The 21,703-nt window shown below is 36.2% G+C and overlaps 1 protein-coding gene across 1 annotated transcript in view; it reads right to left on the reverse strand.

Annotated features, from left to right (window-relative positions):
- ARHGEF12 (Rho guanine nucleotide exchange factor 12) overlaps positions 1-21,703 on the reverse strand; it is a gene marked incomplete at its 5' end in the record, with an annotated part of 142,789 nt that overhangs the window by 25,495 nt on the left and 95,591 nt on the right. Inside the window, 12 exons of the mRNA XM_079708175.1 lie at positions 819-1,031; positions 2,498-2,603; positions 3,324-3,438; positions 3,753-3,785; positions 4,280-4,417; positions 4,848-4,953; positions 5,243-5,285; positions 10,548-10,646; positions 10,932-11,042; positions 12,831-12,923; positions 15,455-15,529; positions 20,607-20,747. Coding sequence (XP_079564301.1) covers positions 819-1,031; positions 2,498-2,603; positions 3,324-3,438; positions 3,753-3,785; positions 4,280-4,417; positions 4,848-4,953; positions 5,243-5,285; positions 10,548-10,646; positions 10,932-11,042; positions 12,831-12,923; positions 15,455-15,529; positions 20,607-20,747 — 1,273 coding nt within the window. The remainder of the gene's footprint in view (positions 1-818; positions 1,032-2,497; positions 2,604-3,323; positions 3,439-3,752; positions 3,786-4,279; positions 4,418-4,847; positions 4,954-5,242; positions 5,286-10,547; positions 10,647-10,931; positions 11,043-12,830; positions 12,924-15,454; positions 15,530-20,606; positions 20,748-21,703) is intronic.

Below are 21,703 nucleotides of genomic sequence, written 5' to 3' on the forward strand. Positions count from 1 at the left end.
AGATTTATCCTTGCTCTTGTCATACCAGAAATTGAACTGCTTCCAAAATCACCAATATGGAGAGGCATTTCCTTCTCCAAATAAAACCACCTAATTCTTCCAGCTCACTTGCTTCAGAAACCCATTATAACGAGTATGAAGAAATATGGTAATAAGCTCTTTCCTCAATTATCTACAATTACTTCCTGTCTTTCTTTACTTTTCAAATCCCCTTGCCCTTCTCACTAAATCCTAACTCTCAGCTAATAACCTTGCCCTTCACATACACCCCACATACCATCGCTTCTCTCCTTCTCAAAACTTTGTTCTATTGGACACATAGTCCAGCTCCTGCATTTTCAACCTCTTCCTCTCAACTGGCTTCCCCTTAGCATTTAAAAAAAAAACAAAAAAAAATGCTGGTAATCTCAGATTTTTAAAAAAGTCTTCTTTAGATGCACCCGCCTCCCCGCATACACACATCTGCCTCTAACTTCTGACCAGTCCTCTCAACACTCCCCACGATTTGAAGTTTTTATTTGTATGACTTATCTTCCCAGAAGTCTAAGCTGCATGGGGCAAGAATCTATGTATTATTGTATGATAACATCTGGCACAGAGCTAATGCCTGACAGAGAAGTCCATAATAAATATTTTTTGAATGGATAAGAACTCAAAATTACCATTCAGCACAGATTTGTCACTGGTTATACAACATTAAAATATTAAAACTAAAACTGGGATTCAGTCTTGATTTAAATAATCTGCCACTCTATTTCTCAGTATAGTTGTTTTAAAATCCTGATACTTAGCTAAGTTGAACTACAGCATTAGCTCACCCATATCATTCTCTTTCCCTCCTTCCTGGGAAAGAGTGGCCCCTGAAACCATGGAGGACATGGAATTGGCCGGCAGGTATCCAATGTCTGCTCCTTCACTTGCTAATCCACTCTGGCGCAACTTAGCAGAGTCCTGAGGTTCAGGACTCACAGATGAGGGTGTGGATATGTGCTTAGGGTGGCGCTGCTTCTGTAGTTCCATGGCTCTGCCAACTGAACAGAAAGCAATAGTTAATAATCCATGCTGCAAAACAGCTTAAAAAAAAAAAAGATGATGAAAAGAATCCAGAAAAATGTCTGGAACATGGCGGGCCCTAGAAAAATATAACATGAATTATTATACAGAGTGAGGGATAGATAGATAAACAGATCGATAGATAGAAAGGAAGGGAGAGAAAGGAAAGAAAGGAAGAAAGAGAAGGAAGGAAGGAAGGAGGTAGGAAAGACAGAGCAAGAGAGAGAGAGAAAAGAGAGAGAGAGAAAGAGAGAAAGGCAGGGGAAGGTGAAGGAGGGTGAAGAGAAAAGGGTGGGAGATGGTAGAAGACGAGGGGGGTGAGAAGAGGCAGGAGAAGAAGGGTCATGAGAAAAGGAGCTGCGGAGAGAACAGCGGGTGGGGGCAGAGGGGATGCCGAGAGCCAGAGATGGACACGTACGAAGCTACATTCATTTGTAAGAGAGAAGATGAAGCCTTTCAGCTCTGTGGGCTCTGAGCAAGCCCCTAGCTTCTCCCTGACACTCACAACTTCGTCATCACGACATGCCTCGGAGACCGTGCAGAATAATCCCTGTGCTGCTCATTACCACTGCTCACATCGGTCACCACGAGAAGCTAAAGACCCTCAGGTCATCACCCCCCATAACCTGGCACATCCTCACACAGCTTTGTACATCTCTAACCCTAAAATTCTTCCTTCCCTAATTCCTACAATTCCTCTTCTGTATCCCTTGGAACTCATGGTCAGCATCTGTTGAAATGCTCTGTTCTCCTCAACCTCTTCTCCAAAAATGTCCTTCATCTTCTCCGTGTTTCTCAGCAAGGGGCACCACTGACATTTTGAGTGAGACTTCCTCATTGTGTGGGACATTCAGGTTCACTGTATCACAATACCCCACCCCCAACTCCAACCGTGCCAATATTTTCAAATGTGGTACCTGTCACCTTGAAGACCACTATATGAACTACTTCCTCTCCCCACAGCAGCACGCCCACCCCTACTTCTCTTGCAGCCCTCTCTAGGAGACTGCCTCTCCAGTAGGCCTGAGGGTGGAGGGACATCAGGAAATAAAACACAATGAAGAGGTGGAAAAACTGCAGAAGTATGGAGAAAGTGAGTAATATATGTATAAAGAGGTAAAACAAAGTATGGTGGAGAAATCCATGCACATTTTGTTTTATAAATTTAACAATCTGAATTTGAATGCAAACGAAATCAGAACAGGTAAATAAATTATGTTATGGACAGCTAATGGAATACTCTACTGACATTAAATAAGATGTTTATGACAACTGTGAAGTCACACGGGGCTTTAGTTCAGAAATCACATTGAATAGAAACAACGGAAGTTCAGTGGAAACATTGCTAGAACACCTTTTTCCAGCAACCCATTCTAGCTAAATGAGCCTAAATGTAAAGATGGCATGGAATGGTGGGAATGCAGCATTTTAAACGTCAACGTACTTGCACTGTTGTCATGACGGCTTGGTCTCCTTGGGGGTCCCAAGATGCTGGGGAATCCTCTTCGTTTCCCTTTTTCTTCGCCTTCCCTATCTTTCTTCATACTTTGCTAGAGTTGAGGTACAATAAAAAAGATAAGAGATACGTAACAGAGTAGATTTCTTTTGTTGCTTTTAAACAGAAACACATTCTAACGGTCAGTTGAAAGAAATTGGTTAAATGTAAATGAAAGACACACACACACACACACACACACACACAGGGCACTCATTAGAGGCTGGCACACAGTACTATGTACACACCAAACTCAAGATGCCTTTTCAAACCCTTCAGAACTGACAATTTTGGAAAGTAAAAGGTAGGTTTATAGCACAGGCTCTGGAGCCTGTTCTAAGTAATTCATTCATCTGTTGAACAATATTTACTAAGCTAATAATGTACGAAGGCACTATGCTAAAAGCTGGGGATACAATGAAGGAGGTCCTTATCTTCATCCAGATCTACAATCTAACAAAAATGAAACCAAAACATACATAATTACAAACACTGACAGGTACCATAAAAGAAAAGTATAAGGCCAGAACAGTTAGGGACAGCTCTCTGTATAAACTACTAGTTTCATTTTTCACACTGCCTAATAAATTAGTTTGTGTGGCTGGATTTCTCACTAGATTTTGAGTTTCTTGAGAACAGGAACCATATCTTATTCCTATTGGCATGCCTAGCACTAATTTGCTGAAAAAGTAAATACTAAGAAGAAGGAAAGCACTGCAATCAAATGTAAAGAAGCAATGGAGACCTTAACACACTATTATTATTATAGTCTTACCTTGATTTTTGGAAGGAATCCAATCCGACCTCGCTTGTGCTCCAAATTTCGAGGTTCTTTCACTTTTACTCCCAAATGCTTCATGTACATGAGAATAACATATTGCATTGTTGAACTGAGGGAGAAGGGATTAAGTAAAATAAGACTTCTGGGAAGGGATGGTGGGTAGAATAAAGATATCAAATGACTTCCAAAACCCCAATGCTGAAATTCTTAGAATTCATCAAGTGAAAAGTAAGGAGCTATCTATTCACTGTGAATAGTAAAGGATTCTACTCAAGATACTAGAATATTAGTCAAGTAAAATACAGGCCACCAGAGGGAGACAGTCTATATTTTTATGTTAAAAGAAATAAATCATAATTTAGGGCAGGAGACAAGATAGTTTCTGTTTTCCTTAAAATTCTAGGAAAAAAATAGTTATATTACCTCTTATCTTCTTCTACAGCCTGAGCAGTCATCCTAAAAATTAAAATTTAAAAATGAAATATTAAAGTTTAATAAAAGAGTTGTTATTAAACTGACATAACTGAAACAGCAGAACAGAGCCAAATGCTTTGGGACCCACCCCAAATCTCTGTCACCTGGAATAAAACATCAGAAAAATTCTAATCCCTGAAGGAACCATATGCTTTTCACACTCATGTCATCAACTGTAAATGTTTTATAGCAAGAAACATTTCCAAAGTCTGTGAATTGAAGCCAATATAAGTATTCAACCTGTTTTTGATCAGTTAGAAATTTTATAGTTACTCATTTTACCAATATCCAGAAAAAGAAATACAAGAATGTCATCTAAAATATCAGCATAAATTTAAAATTACAGCTTCTCAAGTATTATGACAGAATAAACAGCTCCACATAGACAACCTGACCCCCCTTCTAAATTTGTTCACTTTAAGCACAATTAGCATCTTAGTAGAGAGGGCCTTTCTACATGTATTTCTGTTACTTACAACACTTCTTCAATTTTGGCAACAATCTGCTCTGCACATGCCCGTTCCTTCTCCAGAGTTACCCGGTCCTTGTCTCTCTCTGCATCAATTTTAGTCAGTTCGCTTTCAGCCAAGGTCAGCCCCATGCTACGTTTCTGTCTAAAGGGAATAGGAGAAATTTCCTGAGGTAGCCTAGAGAAAAACTATCTCCCTCTGGAGATGTTTCATCAGAGTTTCCATAGCTGTGAATTTCTAGCAACAGGCAAAATGTCACAGTTTTCTATTTGGGGGCCCATCTCACCTAGGACACTGGAGGAAGAAAATTCTAGAGGCAATCACTCAACAGAGCACATATCCTGAAGGACACACTTAGCACAGAGTACTAATACTAAGCACAATTCCTGACAGCATAAGGAATGGGGACTATGCACTCTCAGTACCATGCCAACCTTTTGACTGCAGATGTGCATTAGGTTTTAGTAACAGTGCTAAAGACGATATGCTAAGCCAAGGATTTAATGTATAGCGTTTTCCTACCTAAAAAGAAAATTAATTCAGAACAACCATATCAGCTTACCACCAAGCTTACCGAAAATCTTCCAAGTGCCTTTGAACTTCTGGGTGGACTCTTTCTTGCATAGTTTGGATATAGTGGCGATGTAGATCCTCAGGAATAAGCTCGGGTCTTCTTTTTTCTGCATAAATAGAAGAAGTCACCTGATCTAAGGCATATTTTTTGCATTATAACTGGCACTATTTGGTGCAAACTTAACTTGAAGTAAGACAAAGAGAAGTTCAATACATTTTATCTATTTCATCTCAGAATTCATCTTTCATTTACCCTGAAATGTATTATAGGCTTTTTTTCCGCTGTGAGCCATATCACCTACTAGTCACCACGTAACAGATAGAAACCTTAGGGAGGAGCTGAGCTACGTATCTATAGAGATGTAATTCTCCAGCATATTGGTGCTCCAGACTTACCTAGATCTACTGATATTTCATCAGGAACAGAAACTTTCAGGTGCTAAAACAAAAATGCAAACAAAAAGTGAAATAGTACTAAGAGCTTTTCAGGATGCATATAAGGACTTATACAAAATAAAGAGATACAACTTGAATATCTATTTTTACAAGAATATTCATGTATAAGCTCATTTTTTGGGTTTCACCCATCTAAATTTCATAGCTCTGGAGTGTTCTATTGTTAAACTTGAAAATAAGCCTTTTTCCCAAGGATCATGTTATAATGGAAACATCTACAGTTGTTTTACTAGATGACTGAATGCTTCTGTGCCTTACTTATTCCTGTTGGCTTTAGTTTTCTAGAATGAATCAAAATTGGCTTGGGCTTTCTAGAATCATTGGTTAAGATAATCAGTTATACATCATTTGAATCAATATAGGTAAAACCTCAACTATGTGTATATCATATGAAAAATTTACTCATATATAATGATGATTTTTATTTGCTGTATTTGATATACTCACACTACAGACCATGATATTCCCAACCATTTTGCTATGTAAAGCTAAAGAACCCTCACAGTAATAGTCACACTCCCAATGAGAAAGTGTTGGATATCAATGTTGGGGCTTTGGAGTCTTGAATCTCTAGTTCTTTCATGTGTAGTTCTTACTTTTAAACTAAGATGACTGTGTCATAATTTACTTCTTCTTAGCTAGGATTTGTTCACACAATAACTGTAGTTTTTGGTCCCATTACCAGATAATTACCTCCTGTTAATTTGGGAAATGTCTTGGAAAAAAATTGTTTTGCATTTGGAGAAAATATATTAACTTTTTCATGTTTACTTTGTATTATACACCTACTTAAGTCATATCCTTCCAGAATTTACACAATTAACATGAGACCTGAAGTTTTACATTTGAAAATAAGTCACTGCTAAAAATTATGAGATCTCTAATATTTATTTGAAGAACAGTGAAATGGATTTCAAGGCTTTCTCTTTAACTGTAGTTGCCGTAAAGTAGCTCAAATCAACTTTCCTAAAAGTATTTCTAGCACAAATGCAAAAAAGTATATGTATGTTCATTTCTGTATGTGGGTATTTATATGAAATAAATATGACCTGTGGCATAAAAGAATAATGAGCAAATTAATCTATAGGGTTCTTACACTTTCATTTTGATAAACTTATACAGATCACGAGCAGCAAAATATAAAGTTTTGACTTAGCATGGAGCAAGCACTCTTAAGAAATGTGAAATTCAAATATACTGTCATTTCTTCATGAAAGAAAGTTATCTTAATAAATATATTATGTAATATTTTAAACAATGGCAGTATAATCAGAACCCTAACTAATCCATTCAGTAACTATCTGAGTGACCACACTGCCAGGATCTATTCAGTGCTGGTGAAATAGCAGTGAACAAACAGAACAAAAATATCTGCCCTGATGGAGCTTACATTTGGGGTAGAAGAGTAGGAATATAGACAAAAAATAAATAAAAAAAGAAAATATAAATTCTATGGACAAAAATAACACAGGAAAGGTGACAGAAAGTGGGGGGAGATGAAATTTTAAGTAAATCGCTCAGGGAAGGCTTCATTGAGAAGGTAATTGTATTCAGCCATGTGTAGGTGTACAGGTAACTTTGCAAAAAATACAAAGAAAATGGGGCAAGTGCTGGAGGAAGAAATGGAGCCAAAATGTTTCTATGTGAGTTTGTTTTAAGATAGGAGAACTAACCATGCCTGCATGCTAATATGTATGATTCAGTAGAAAACAAAAAAACTGATGATGCAGGAGAGAAGAACTGCTAGAATAACTAATCTTTAAGTAGGTATAAGAAAATACACTCTGGATAAACAGGGGAAGAGGTAGCCTTAGATAAAAGCAGAACAATCCCTACACAGCACCAGGAGAGAGGGCAGAGCGTATGGTATGATAGAGGTAGGATGATATATCTGGTAGAAGTTATCTTCTGTATAATTTAAATTTCTCAAAGAAACAGCAAGGTCATCAGTTGAGAAAAGAACAGGAGAGGAAGTGATGGAGAGTTTAAGAGAGAAGAGGTGTGAAACAGTCATCTAAGAGAAATGCAAGTATGAAAGAACTAGGGACATGCAGCATGATTCTTCAAGCGGTATTAAGGGCTAACTGTTATTTACCCTATAGCAAGGCTAATAATAAAACATATTAGAGCAGAAGCAAGACGAACTACAATCCTGCAGCCTGTGGAATGAAAACCACATTCACAGAAAGATAGACAAAATGAAAAGGCAGAGAGGACTATGTATCAGATGAAGGAACAAGATAAAACCCCAGAAGAACAATTAAATTAAGTGGAGATAGGGAACTGACCAGAAAAAGAATTCAGAATAATGACAGTGAAGATGATCCAGGACCTCGTAAAAAGAATGGAGGCAAAGATCGAGAAGATGCAAGAAATGTTTAACAAAGACCTAGAAGAATTAAAGAACAAACAAACAGAGATGAACAATACAATAACTGAAATGAAAAATACACTAGAAGGAATCAATAGCTGAATAACTGAGGTAGAAGAATGGATAAGTGACCTGGAAGACAGAATGGTGGAATTCACTGCTGTGGAACAGAATAAAGAAAAAAGAATGAAAAGAAATGAAGACAGCCTAAGAGGTCTCTGGGACAACAATAAATGCACCAACATTCACATTACAGGGGTCCCAGAAGGAGAAAAGAGAGAGAAAGGACCCGAGAAAATATTAGAAGAGATTATAGTCGAAAACTTCCCTAACATGGGAAAGGAAATAGCAACCCAAGTCCAGGAAGCTCAGAGAGTCCCAGGCAGGATAAACCCAAGGAGAAACACGCCGAGACACACAGTAATCAAACTGACAAAAATTAAAGACAAAGAAAAATTCTTAAAAGCAACAAAGGAAAAACAACAAATAACATACAGGGGAACGGGAACTCCTATAAGGTTAACAGCTGATTTCTCAGCAGAAACTCTATAAGCCAGAAGGGAGTGGCACGATATATTGAAAGTGATGAAAGAGAAGAAACTACAACCAAGATTACTCTACCCAGCAAGGATCTCATTCATATTTGATGGAGAAATTAAAACCTTTACAAACAAGCAAAAGCTAAAATAATTCAGCACTACCAAACCAACGCTACAACAAATGCTAAAGGAACTACTCTAGGCAGGAAACACAAGAGAAGGAAAAGATCTACAAAAACAAACCCAAAACAATTAAGAAAATGGTAATAGGAACATACATGTCGATAATTACCTTAAATGTGAATGGATTAAATGCTCCAACCAAAAAACACAGGCTCACTGAACGGATACAAAAATAAGACCCATATATATGCTGTCTACAAGAGACCCACTTCAGACCTAGGGACACATACAGACTGAAAGTGAGGGGATGGAAAAAGATTTTCCATACAAATGGAAATCAAAAGAAAGCTGGAGTAGCAATACTCATATCAGATAAAATACACTTTACAATAAAGAGTGTTATAAGAGACAAGGAAGGACACTACATAATGATCGAGGGATCAATCCAAGAAGAAGATCTAACAATTATAAATATATATGCACCCAACATAGGAGCACCTCAATACTTAAGGCAAATGCTAGCAGCTATAAAAGAGGAAATCGACAATAACACAATAATAGTGGGGGACTTTAACAGCTCACTTACACCAATGGACAGACCATCCAGACAGAAAATTAATAAAGAAACACAAGCTTTATATGACATAATAGACTAGATAGATTTAATTGAGATTTACAGGACATTCCAGCTGAAAACAACAGATTACACTTTCTTCTCAAGTGCACACGGAACATTCTCCAGGACATATTACATCTTGGGTCACAAGTCAAGCCTCGGTAAATTTAAGAAAATTGAAATCATATCTAGCATCTTTTCTGACCAGAACGCTATGAGATTAGAAATAAATTACAGGGAAAAAAACGTAAAAGACATGAACACATGGAGGCTAAACAATACGTTACTAAATAACCAAGAGATCACTGAAGAAATCAAAGAGGAAATAAAAAAATACCTAGAGACAAATGACAACAAAAACAGGACAATCCAAAACCTATGGGATACAGCAAAAGCAGTTCTAAGAGGGAAGTTTATAGCAATACAATCCTACCTCACGAAACAAGAAAAATCTCAAATAAACAATCTAACCTTACACCTAAAGGAACTAGAGAAAGAAGAACAAACAAAACCCAAAGTTAGTAGAAGGAAGGAAATCATAAAGATCAGAGCAGAAATAAATGAAATAGAAACAAAGAAAACAATAGCAAAGATCAGTAAGACTAAAAGCTGGTTCTTTGAGAAGATAAACAAAATTGATAAACCTTTAGCCAGACTCATCAAGAAAAAGAGGGAGTGGACTCAAATCAATAAAATTAGAAATGAAAAAGGAGAAGTTATAACAGACACCTCAGAAATACAAAGCATCATAGAGACTATTACAGGCAACTCTATGCCAATAAAAGGGACAACCTGGAAGAAGCAGACAAATTCTTAGAAAGGTATAACCTTCCAAGACTGAACCAGAAAGAAATAGAAAATATGAACAGACCAATCACAAGTAATGAAATTAAAACTGTGATTAAATATCTCCCAACAAACAAAAGCCCAGGACCAGATGGCTTCACAGGTGAATTCTATCAAACGTTTAGAGAAGAGCTAACACCCATCCTTCTCTAACTCTTCCAAATAATTGCAGAGGAAGGCACACTCCCAAACTCATTCTACAAGGCCACCATCACCCTGATACCAAAACCAGACAGATACTACAAAAAAAGAAAATTACAGAAAAAACAAAAACAAAAACATATTACTTTAAAACCTTACTAAGATTTCTATTGGTAAAATAAAACACTACTATTATCTATTATCATTTATACTAGTAAGATCTTTTCCATCATTTTTCAGTTAACCTTGTGCCTCCAAACTTCAAAGAGGCCAACCAGAGTTCAATTATACAAGTATTGCCCTTTCAATCCTAATATATATATGTATATAATTTATGTTCTCTTTTTCACTCCCTCATCCTAAATATGCACATGTATAAACCCAAATATACATATATATCCCTTAAAACCTACCGTGAGAATTCATATGCCTACAACTAACTTAGAAATGATAAAAAAAATTATAGTCAAGAATAATCAGTAATTGAGATATAATATAGATGTCAGAAAGCGCAATGAAGTCCAAAAACATGTGAGAGAAGACTAGAAGTAGGAGGCCAATACTTCAATGTACTAAAGCAAAGATTATAATATTAACTTGGTAACTTACTGCAGATCGATCCAGGAAGAACTGATGAAACTCAAGGAAGACACGACGAGTCTCCTTGGAATTGGTCTGTTTATACAGGTCTGAATAGAGATAACAGAGCTGTAGTAGAGAAAGAAATGGGGGAGAAATCATGAAAAATGTAATCTGCTGGATCCTTGTTGAGTAGGAATGCCTTGAACAAGTAGGTCACCATAAACAATGTAGTTATTACCATATAACCAAGTCTTATAAAAAATAAATTAGTAACATTTTAATCATCTTTCATATCTAATATGTTTAGAAAACTGAAAGAAGTCCATCCACTCATCTTGCTGAAGTGAAAAGTTTTATGGTATATGAATCAATGTAAGAACTCTGAATTGGTGAAATCATAAAATATATTACCAATGTTGCAGGGTCAAACTGTGAAACTACATGGTGTAAGAAAACAGCCAAGTGAGCAGGGCGAGATTTTAGCAGTTCAATGCTCTGGAAACAGCTGCACTGCCCATTGATCTAGAAAAAGAAGTAATTATACATCAATAATGCCAATATATAAATGCAAAATGTAATGTCAGCTCAATTAAACGTAACTATCCAAATATCACTTTAACCTACCCTAAAAAAATTCAAGATTTAAAAAAATTTCACTAGAATTTATTAGCAATACAGGCTATGGAATCTCCTCCTCTGAAAATAATCTCTTGGGAATAGGTTGGAGGGAAGACCATCCTGGGAGAATAAAAGTCCAGAAGATGATTATCAAAGAGCTCACATGGGGCTTCCCTGGTGGCGCAGTGGTTGAGAGTCTGCCTGCCGATGCAGGGGACACGGGTTCATGCCCCGGTCCGGGAAGATCCCACATGCTGCGGAGCAACTAGGCCCGTGAGCCATGGCCGCTGGGCCTGCGCGTCTGGAGCCTGTGCTCCGCGACAGGAGAGGCCACAACAGTGAGAGGCCCGCGTATGGCAAAAAAAAAAAAAAAAGCTCACATGTCTAAAATCAGTATGCAAAAAAAACAGGTTAACAACACTTCTAAAAATGTAATGGAAGGCTTTTTTGCCTAATAACAAAATAGCTGTCTTCCTTTCGAGCTAATCGTAGAAATGGTGGTAGGAAAGGGAGCTGTATGATTTTAAATAAGACAACTCCTAGAATACCTGTATATTCCCAAACTACACTGAACACAGAAAACAGCAATAGTTAAACTTAAGGTAACCTACAATCATATAAGTTAATCTAAATAAATAATACCAATTCTACACAATCTCTTTCAGAAAATACAAGAGGAGTAACACTTCTCAACTCATTCTAAGAGTTCAGCATTACCCAAGTATCAAAACCAAAGACATTATATATATAAAAAAAAACCTACAGACTAATATCCTCCATAAACACAGATGCAAAAATCCTCAGCAAAATAATAGTTAATTGAATCCAACATTATTATGAAAAGGAAAATACATTATGACCAACTGCGGTTTATCCCAGGAAAACAAAGCTCTTTCAAAATGCTCATAATATCAATTAATGTAATTTACCATATTGAGACTAAATTTAAAAAAACAACATATGATCATCTCAGTCATTCAACAAAAGTCAACATCCATTCATGATAAAAACTCCTATCAAACTAGGAATAGAAGGAAACTTTCTCAATTAAAAAAAACAGTATCTACAAAAAACCTATAGCTAACATCATACTTAATAATAAACGACTCAATGCTTTCTTCCTAAGATCAGGAATAAGACAAGGATGTCCTGTCTCACCACACTGATTCAACCTCATACTGGAAATCCTAACTAGTACAATAAAGGTAAGAGCAAGAAATAAAAGATAAACAGATTGGAAACAAGGAAATAAAAATTGTCTCTGTTCGTGGTTGTCTATATAGAAAATCCTAAAAAGTTACTTTAAAAAGCTCTTAGAAGTAGTGAGTTTACTAACAAGATCATGGGATACAGGACAAGAATAAAGCCCATCATATTCCTATATACCATCAATAAACAACTGGAATTTGAAATTAAAAAAAAATTATAATAACATACCCCTCTCCCAAGATGAGATACTTAGGTATAAATCAATGACTTCTTATCAGCTTCAAAAGCAAAGCCATTTCTATTGGTCAAAGCTAAAATAAGCAATTAACCTGGGCAATTAGCCAATTAATTAATCTTAGTTCTAAGATCTTAGCTTCAAATCCTTATAAATATAATTTCAGTCTCCAGAAAGTGTTCATTTTTGCAAGAAATCAAAACATCTCAGAAAATTAATAATTTGTTTTTTAGAAAAAAAGTCATCACCTGTTCATGTTCAGTACCGAAGTCATCATCCTCTGCTCCAATAATATGAGGTGCTATACGGGTAGAGGGACTCCCAATAAGTGATTGAGCGTCCTGGTAACATTGAGAGAAAAGGAACAGAAAAATTATCCAGTGGTCAATTTCAGAGACAGGATAAAGCCAAACCATCAGAAAGACATAGTTCACTAAACTGACTGGATTTCTTTTTATTTATTTTCTTTAGGTACTTTATTTTCAAAGTGGTTCTCAAATTTTCCAGTGTTGATTGTTTCTTGGGGGCGGGGGCGGGGGAGAACATTTCCCCTGGAAATAATAAACACCCTTTGCTTACTACACCCTTGGTTATCTGATTCTAATCCCTCTCTGTATACTTCATTTATTATTTCATACATATCTAGACCTTATTATAGAAAGAAATAAAGCTGGCTTACATAAATAGTTAACAATTTTTAAAAGTTAGATTAAAAGTGAATGAAGACAACAGGACAAAGGAAAAATGAGAATAGAAATAAGTTTAGCAGAGAGGTTAATACAAAAATTTCTATTAAGGTCATAAATTGAAAGCTGTCACTGAACCTTATTTTTTTCATTTAAAGTTCATTTTCATAAGTACATAATGCAGGGTTTTCAATCCCGGTACTGTTGACATTTTGGGCCAGATAATTCTTTGCTGTGGAGGCTGTCATATGCATTGTAAAGTGTGTAGCAGCATCCTTGGCTTCTCCCCACCCACTAGATGCCAGGAGCAGCCTCCCAGTCATGACAATCAAAAATGTTTCCAGGGCTTCCCTGGTGGCGCAGTGGTTGAGAGTCTGCCTGCCGGTGCAGGGGACACGGGTTCGTGCCCCGGTCCGGGAAGATCCCACATGCCGCGGAGCAGCTGGGCCCGTGAGCCATGGCCACTGAGCCTGCGTGTCCAGAGCCTGTGCTCCGCAACGGGAGAGGCCACAACAGTGAGAGAGGCCCGTGTACCACAAAAAAAAAAAAAAAAAAAAATGTTTTCAGACATTGCCAAATGTCCCCCAAGGGACAAAATCACTCCTAGTTGAAAATCACTGCCATAATGTAATAAAATGTTCAAGTAATCACACAAACGTTGCTATAGAAACAATGACAACAAGACTGTAAAAATAAATTGTAGGTCGGCAGATCTCACTCCCGTGCAATAGCTCATCTATGTGTCAATTCACTTACAAATTTGGATTTCACATGAAAAAGGCAGTGGTGAAACATTACTGTATAGTGCAAAAAATATGGGATATTTGAATACTACCAACACTGAAGTCAGAGACCATACAGTATTAAGAGAAATAGAAAATTTGGAACAAATATGAAAAAAATGAGTTTGGCTTAAATATGACAGCAGTTGAATGCTGTACGATCTGGATTTGAGCAAAGAGAGTGAGGCTCTCTTTGATAGTGATTTGGGAGTTATCTGCACAGTAGTTACAGTTGAAACTATATACATGGACCAACAAGTTATAAATTAAGTGAATAATACATAGCTGTAGTTTTTCTTCCTTAAGTGTGTTGCAACTCTGTATTTGCATTTCCTGAACTTGATTCTGCCTTTTTTACTCGTGTTTTTTAAACCACAAGCCTTTAATAATTTTTTTAAAAAATCAGGTAAAACAACAGAAATTTGTTTAGAGTATCAGTGAGACAACTTTTTATTTTGTCTTTGTCTTTGTTATTTTGATGTGATGCTTCTGATTTTTCAACAGTCCTTATATTGCTAATAATAGATGAATCACAATATGCTGTTAAATCTTTTACTATAAAACTTTATACAAGTCCTAATTAAAAAATAAACTCAGAATGCTAAAAGTATTCAATTAAGAATATGCAAGATCTAGCAATTCCATTTCTGAGTATACACCCGAAAGAACTGAAAGGAAGAACTTGAACAGATATTTATTTGTACATCCATGTTCAGAGTAACATTATTCACAACAGCCAAAACGTGGAAACAACCCAAGTGTTCACTGATGAATGAATGGATAAACAAAATATGGTATATACACAAAATGGATTATTATTCAGCCTTAAAAAGGAAGGAAATTCTGATACATGCTGAATCATTGATGAACACTGAAGACATTATGCTTAGTGAAATAAGCTGGTCACAAAAGGACACATATTGTATGATTCTACTTATATGTGCTTCCTAGTCAAATGCAAAGAGACAGAAAGTAGAGTGATGGTTGCCAGGAGCTGAACGGAGAGGATAATGGGGAGTTAGTGTTTAGTGGACACAGTGTTTAGTGGACACCAAGTTTCAGTTGGGAAAGATGAAAAAGTTCTAGAGATAGATGTGGTGATGGCTGTACAATGATGTGAATGTAACAATGCCAATGAACTTTAAAAAGGTTAAAATAGTATATTTTATGATATGTACACTTTACTATAAAAAAAATTTAACCACCTAATATTACTAACTATGGAGTAGCTCTCCATTTATCAAATCTTTATTAAGTTCCTTTAATAAGTTTAAGCTTTTGCTCCAAAAAAAAAAAAATATATATATATACATACACACACACACACAAATATCAGATATCTCTGTCACTTAAGTATAAGGAAAGCTAAAGAAAACACTATAATTTCATGGAGTTCATACTCACAGTGTCCTGAATTACTTCACTTTTCTCTGGGTTTTCTTCTAGATAAATCCTCTCTTTCAGGCCACTCTTGGGACTCTAATGAGAAAAAAAAAAAAAGACATTCATTTCATTTCGATAGGCTCACCAAAGGAGATAAAGAAAAACTGTGTGAAAGAATAATGTTCTGAATTTCATATTTGTGTTTGAAACTACTGAATATCTTTCATATAATACTTGGCTCTGCTACTTTTTACGTGACTTTGGCAAGTCACTTATTCTCTTAGCTTTTTAGTTTTATGTTGATAAAACAATATAGAATAGTTTTATTTCATCTTTAGGCCTGAGGGTTAATTTCTATCAAATAACTCTAACCAGATATATTATATATCACAAATTCATTATGTCAGGGCTTCCCTGGTGGCACAGTGGTTAAGAATCTGCCTGCCAATGCAGGGGACACAGGTTTGAGCCCTGGTCTGGGAAGATCCCACATGCCACGGAGCAACTAAGCCCGTGTGCCACAACTACTGAGCCTGCGAGCCACAACTACTGAAGACCGTATGCCTAGAGCCGGTGCTCTGCAAGAAGAGAAGCCACTGCAATGAGAAGCCCGTGCACCACAACGAAGAGGAGCCCACACTGGATACAACTAGAGAAAACCCGTGTGCAGCAACGAAGACCCAACACAGCCAAAAAAAAAAAAAAAAAAAAATTCTTTATGTCAAAATCAAACTGTATCTTTATCCATTTCCTCTAAACCTCTCTGCCCCAAACTATTCTTTCTAACCAAGTTAAAAGCATTTTGGCCTATTTATATGAATGAAAATAAGCTTCTATTTTTCCATTACTACCTCATGTAAACTGATTTATGGATTTTTATAAACTTTACATGGTATGTTTGGGATGACCTAATGTAAAATACAAACCATATGATACACAGAACTTCAATTTTGGGGGGATGAAGAACACCCCAAGCAATGTGAGCCATTCTTCAGAGCAGCTGAAAATGAGGTACAAGAGATTTTTGTGTGAATGCCTATACGGAAGATATATGCTACCTATACACATGCCTAGATACCACAAGATAGAGAAAACAGTAGTTTCAATATAAGCCCCACCTGGGAGAAATGGATGACTCTGGGTCAAGAGATATAAAAGATAAAGCGAGAATAATTTTGTCACACCAAAATGAAAGAAAGCTATGTTACTGGGGAGCCATGTCAAAAGAACATAGAAAACAAATTGAGGAGACTACCACCAGCCCAAAAAAAGGGACAAATTTTAATAAGTATCAAAAAGAATAATGACTGCAATGGACTGAAATGCAATAAGCAAATATGTTAAAAATCTATAAATTCAAAATATTACACAAGTACACACATGTGCACACATGTGGGCACACATCCCACATTAGTGACCTTTGGAGTATGTTAGGGCATCAACTCTTCTGAAAACACATACATAAAGGAAAATAATCAAATGTTTATATATAAGCTATATTTTAGGGCAACTTACAACTAATAAGGGAAAATTCTTCTTTATAAAATAATTCCATCTAATAAATACAGAATGAATGACAATATTATATTATCATTTTGAAACCTCTAATTAAATAATGGATGCAGGCATTTTGCTATCAATGGCAGGTAAAAACATTAGATAAAAGCTTAATGGAGAAATTTATAATGAAGGAATCATGCTGACATCATCTGAACACCTTATACAAACTTAACAATCACAAAAAGACAACCAGACATTCTCCTCCTGATGTGATATAACAGGATATACACAGTACCACCCATGAATTGTTCTTGCCAAACAACTCTCAAACATTAATCTGTTCAAGACTCTAGATCTTACTACCAATTTTCAGCAAATATATACTCAAGGAACATGCTAAACAACACCATGAAAATACAATTAGAATGTGGGTTGTTTTACTGGACATGTGACCCAGTTTAACAACAACAACAACAACGAAATAGCAAAAAAAAATAAGAGGAGGGAACTATTCTAACTTAAGAGACTTATCAACCAAAGGCTGAAGATGTTGACTGGATCCTGATTCAAATAAACCCACTGAAAAAAGATCATTATAAGACTATTGGGGTAATCAAATTGCATATTAAGAAAATATTAATTAAGATTTGATAATGGTATTATGGCTATCATTTCTTTGTCTTCTTTTCTCTTAAAGATGCATATTAATGAAATAATGTCTTAGGATTTACTTTAAAATAATCCAGCATTTGGAGGGTATGAGGAGTGAAGGAAGACAGACAAAAACAAGTTTGAGCACTTGTTGATGACTGCTGAGCTGGATGATTAGGTACATGAGGGGGATCATTACCTTAGTCTATTTTTGAATAGCTTTGAAATTTTTGAAAATAATTTTTAAAAAGTCAGGTGCAAAATGAAAATCAGAGAGGCAGATGTTCTAAGTTTTAGATGATGATTTGTGATCAGGTTGCTTCTCTTGTGAGAACCAGAAATGTGGGTATTCTTTAAAGTCTTCTCTGAGGTGATCAAAAGCAGGGAATTTTACAATGATAATGATATCACAAACACCATAAAGAGATTATTTTATAAAAAAGGAGCAGAAAATTGAAAAATAAATTAAAAGCATTGATTGGTTCCTACAATCTTAATACAGTACAACTGAAACAAACATGGAAATCCATAAGCTAAAAGCAGCATGTCTCTAGCTTCAAAAAGACACCTGCAGGAATTACACCAGTTTGTTAGGTGTTCAGTGAATATCCTAGTCTGCACCAAAGCATCTCTCACCTGGATTTCCACAACATCCACTTAATTGGCCTCAATTTCCTCATCTATAAAATGGTGATATTGCTTCTTTAAGATTACAATGAAAGTTAAAAAGAATATCTGTAAAGCATTAGGTACAACCACTGTCACAAAGTAGGTATTCAATAAATGGTGACAATTTATCAGCCATTTAACACATATTTGTTAAGTTCTTCTTAAGCCAAGCAGTCTTCTTTTCTTGCTGATCTCCCTGTCTCTTTACTCCAATTCATTTTCCACACTGACATGTTTCTGACTGTGCCTCTCTTCTGCATGCATGATAAAAGCCCAAACTCTTTACTCATTCATTCTGTTGTTCAAATACCGATTAAACACCAATCATGTGTCAAGCAGTCTTAATTCACTGGAATGCCTGTTCCTACACTTGCCAATTCACTCTGTATTTCATAAAGTTATATTTCTAAGCCACAGATTTTATTGTTAACATTTCTCTAAATATAAGATAAAATTCAAAATTTTCATTTGTATCACTTGTTCTGAATTCCTACAATCTGCCAGTTCTTGTAGACATAAAGTCAAATATGATGTGTGCTTGGCTCTCAAGAAACTCTCCATCTAATGGTAGAGACAAGCCATGAAAACAGAGAGGAGAACCAGCACTAAATCAAAAAGGAAAAATGTGAGGATTCCCAAAAGCAGTACTGCTAGAACAAGTTATAACTTGGACTCAAGGCTTTGTTTCTAAGATCAATTCCAGCCATTTCATCTATAATCCTAGTATACCTGTAAAATTTTCACTGCTCTCCCCAAATGTTATGCATTTGCATACCTTGGAGCCTCTGAGTACTGGTATTTTGAAACTAGGTAGAGGCAGATCACTTATTAGCTGGGTGAGTTTGGCAAGCTAGTTAACTCACTTTGGCCTCAGTTATTTCTTTTGTTAAGCTGTGATAACAATACTACTACTTCATAAGGCTGTTCTGAGAATTAACTAAGATAAAAAATGTATAACACATATTACAGCTTATGGTATGTATGCCCAATAAACGTAAACTACTATAATTGCTTTTTTGAGTCAAAACTGAAATCTTTCATTAAGACAGCCTATCCAATCATAAGATTCCTATCAACATCTTTCAAAAAATAAAAAAAATCCTCAAATTTTCCTTGCATGAGGAACTGAGTCACTGAGCGTTAAGCCTCAAAAGATACCCTAAATGATGGCTTAGACCAGTGGCTTTCATTTTTTTTTTTTTCCTTTTGCGGTACGCGGGCCTCTCACTGTTGTGGCCTCTCCTGTTGCGGAGCACAGGCTCCGGACGCGCAGGCTCAGCGGCCATGGCTCACGGGCCCAGCCGCTCCGTGGCATGTGGGATCTTCCTGGACTGGGGCACAAACCTGTGTCCCCTGCATCGGCAGGCGGACTCTCAACCACTGCGCCACCAGGGAAGCCCCCATTTTTTTTTTTTTTACAACCTCCAATAAGAGAAATTTCACACTGCTAACCAGCATGCGCACACCTGCATACACACACACACTGATACATGTGTACATATACACACGTGTGTATATATGTGTGTGTACAACAAAAGTCAAAAAAAGTAACACTTAGCTCTTCTACATGAAAAGTACTCTTACTTCCTATCCTATTATTTTTTTAAAATGCTGGCCCCAACCCACTAAATTGATTTTATGACCCACATTGGGAAAAAAAAAACTGATTTAGATTACTTTCCTCATCACTTTTAAAGAGGGTGATCTATTTCTAATTCGTTATTCCTATTATTGCACACTACTTACAAAGTATTGCTGAGTAAGTAACACTGAACTTAGCTTTTAAGTATTCATATAACTATGGTGCTACATCATATTCAGCTTAAAATACTTTCTGATCATCTTCTTAACAAAAATCCATGTACATCTGGTAATTTCTGGGTTAATCAAGAAAGCATTACTAAACATGGGCTATTAACTAAAGTCTACCTAAGAGGACTAAGGTTTTTCCTCTTTGTAATGGCAAAGTGCCCCATGATTCAAGACTGAGTCACTCTGACCACAAATGGAATATTAACATGCTCTTAAAGATATCAACAGTTGGCCTTTCGGTTCAGTAAGAAAGCACTGGCATTATTAACTTCTCTACCCACAAATAAGACGCCTGCTGGGAAATTCCATCTCCTCAAAAGAAACATTTGGCAATGGTGTCCAAGGGAACAAGCGAAGTCTGGAATTAAAAGCTCATATACAACAGTATCCAGAATTTCTGTTCATCAAATTGCTATATTAAAGGTGGTGGCAATAAAAAAGTAAGTAATAAGAAAACACCTGTAGCTCACAAAACTTACAGTCAAATCGAGAAAGAGGCTGTAGAGAAAAATACAAGAAGATAAAAGTGTAGAACACTTACATCTGCACTGTCACTACTGGGCCGAGAAGCATCTCCACTGCCACAGTCAATTCTGCCTAGTCCATCACCAGGATCTGCTTCTGTTTCACTGACTGCTAGCCCATCGCCTAATGGCTTGGAGGATGTAACTGCAGCTCCATCCTAAAACAGATCAAGCACACACACAGACACACATTAAAAACAAACAAACAACAAAAAACCCTTTCATTATGGACTGTATGAAGAAACAGAGTTGCACTGCAACCTCAATGGAGACTGTTTAAATTCACCCAGTTTGATGTAATCAAGAATGCTTAAAGCTCTAAAAGTCAAAAGCGTACATGACTACAAATTCTGGGGTTCTCAAATGGCATGACCTCAAAGACAGGGAAAGTGGTATTTCAGTAAAGAGAATAAAAGCTCAAACTTCAAATAAAGCAAAACGATAAAACAGTTCAACTTATATAATTTATATTCCCTGCCCCTTAGTAAAGATTATGACACTATAACTTGTGGTTAAGTGCCTTCCAACACTTTAGAATTTCAATAAATTGTCAATTCTGGGACACAATGCTATACCGTAAATTACTATAAGCTTTTAAATCAGGAACAACAGTTTTACTCTTCAAACAGAGTAAGATTGTTGTCTTTGCTCAGTAATAACCACAACATAAGCTGTCGATATTACTGAGGCAGAATACTCAAAACTTCATATAGCTAATGGGACTAAAAGTAACAACAACAACAAAAATGTGTAGTGAAAAGTACACTGAACCAGGAAGTCGGGAGGCCTTACAGATGCGTGACCTTGTTTGAGTCATTTAACCAATTTAGGCCCTAGTTTTCTCAACCATTGCATGATTTTTTTTTTAACTTTAAAATGAGCAGATTAGGATAGATGATTTCAAAGAATCCTTTTTAGTTCTGTGAACCTACAGACCTAACTCATGAAGAGTAACAAATAAGCAGCTTTTACTCATTTCTCCATATCCCCAATCTAAATATTACAGGACATAAATCTGGTTGATGTATAAATGCTAAGCTATTTTTCTAGTGAGACTACCATCTTCAAATCGTATCTATATAGCAAATCTATTGAAATCTATTTTTAAATTAGA

The sequence above is a fragment of the Hyperoodon ampullatus genome (genome assembly GCF_949752795.1).
Source record: "Hyperoodon ampullatus genome assembly, chromosome: 7".
Taxonomy (NCBI): domain Eukaryota; kingdom Metazoa; phylum Chordata; class Mammalia; order Artiodactyla; family Ziphiidae; genus Hyperoodon; species Hyperoodon ampullatus.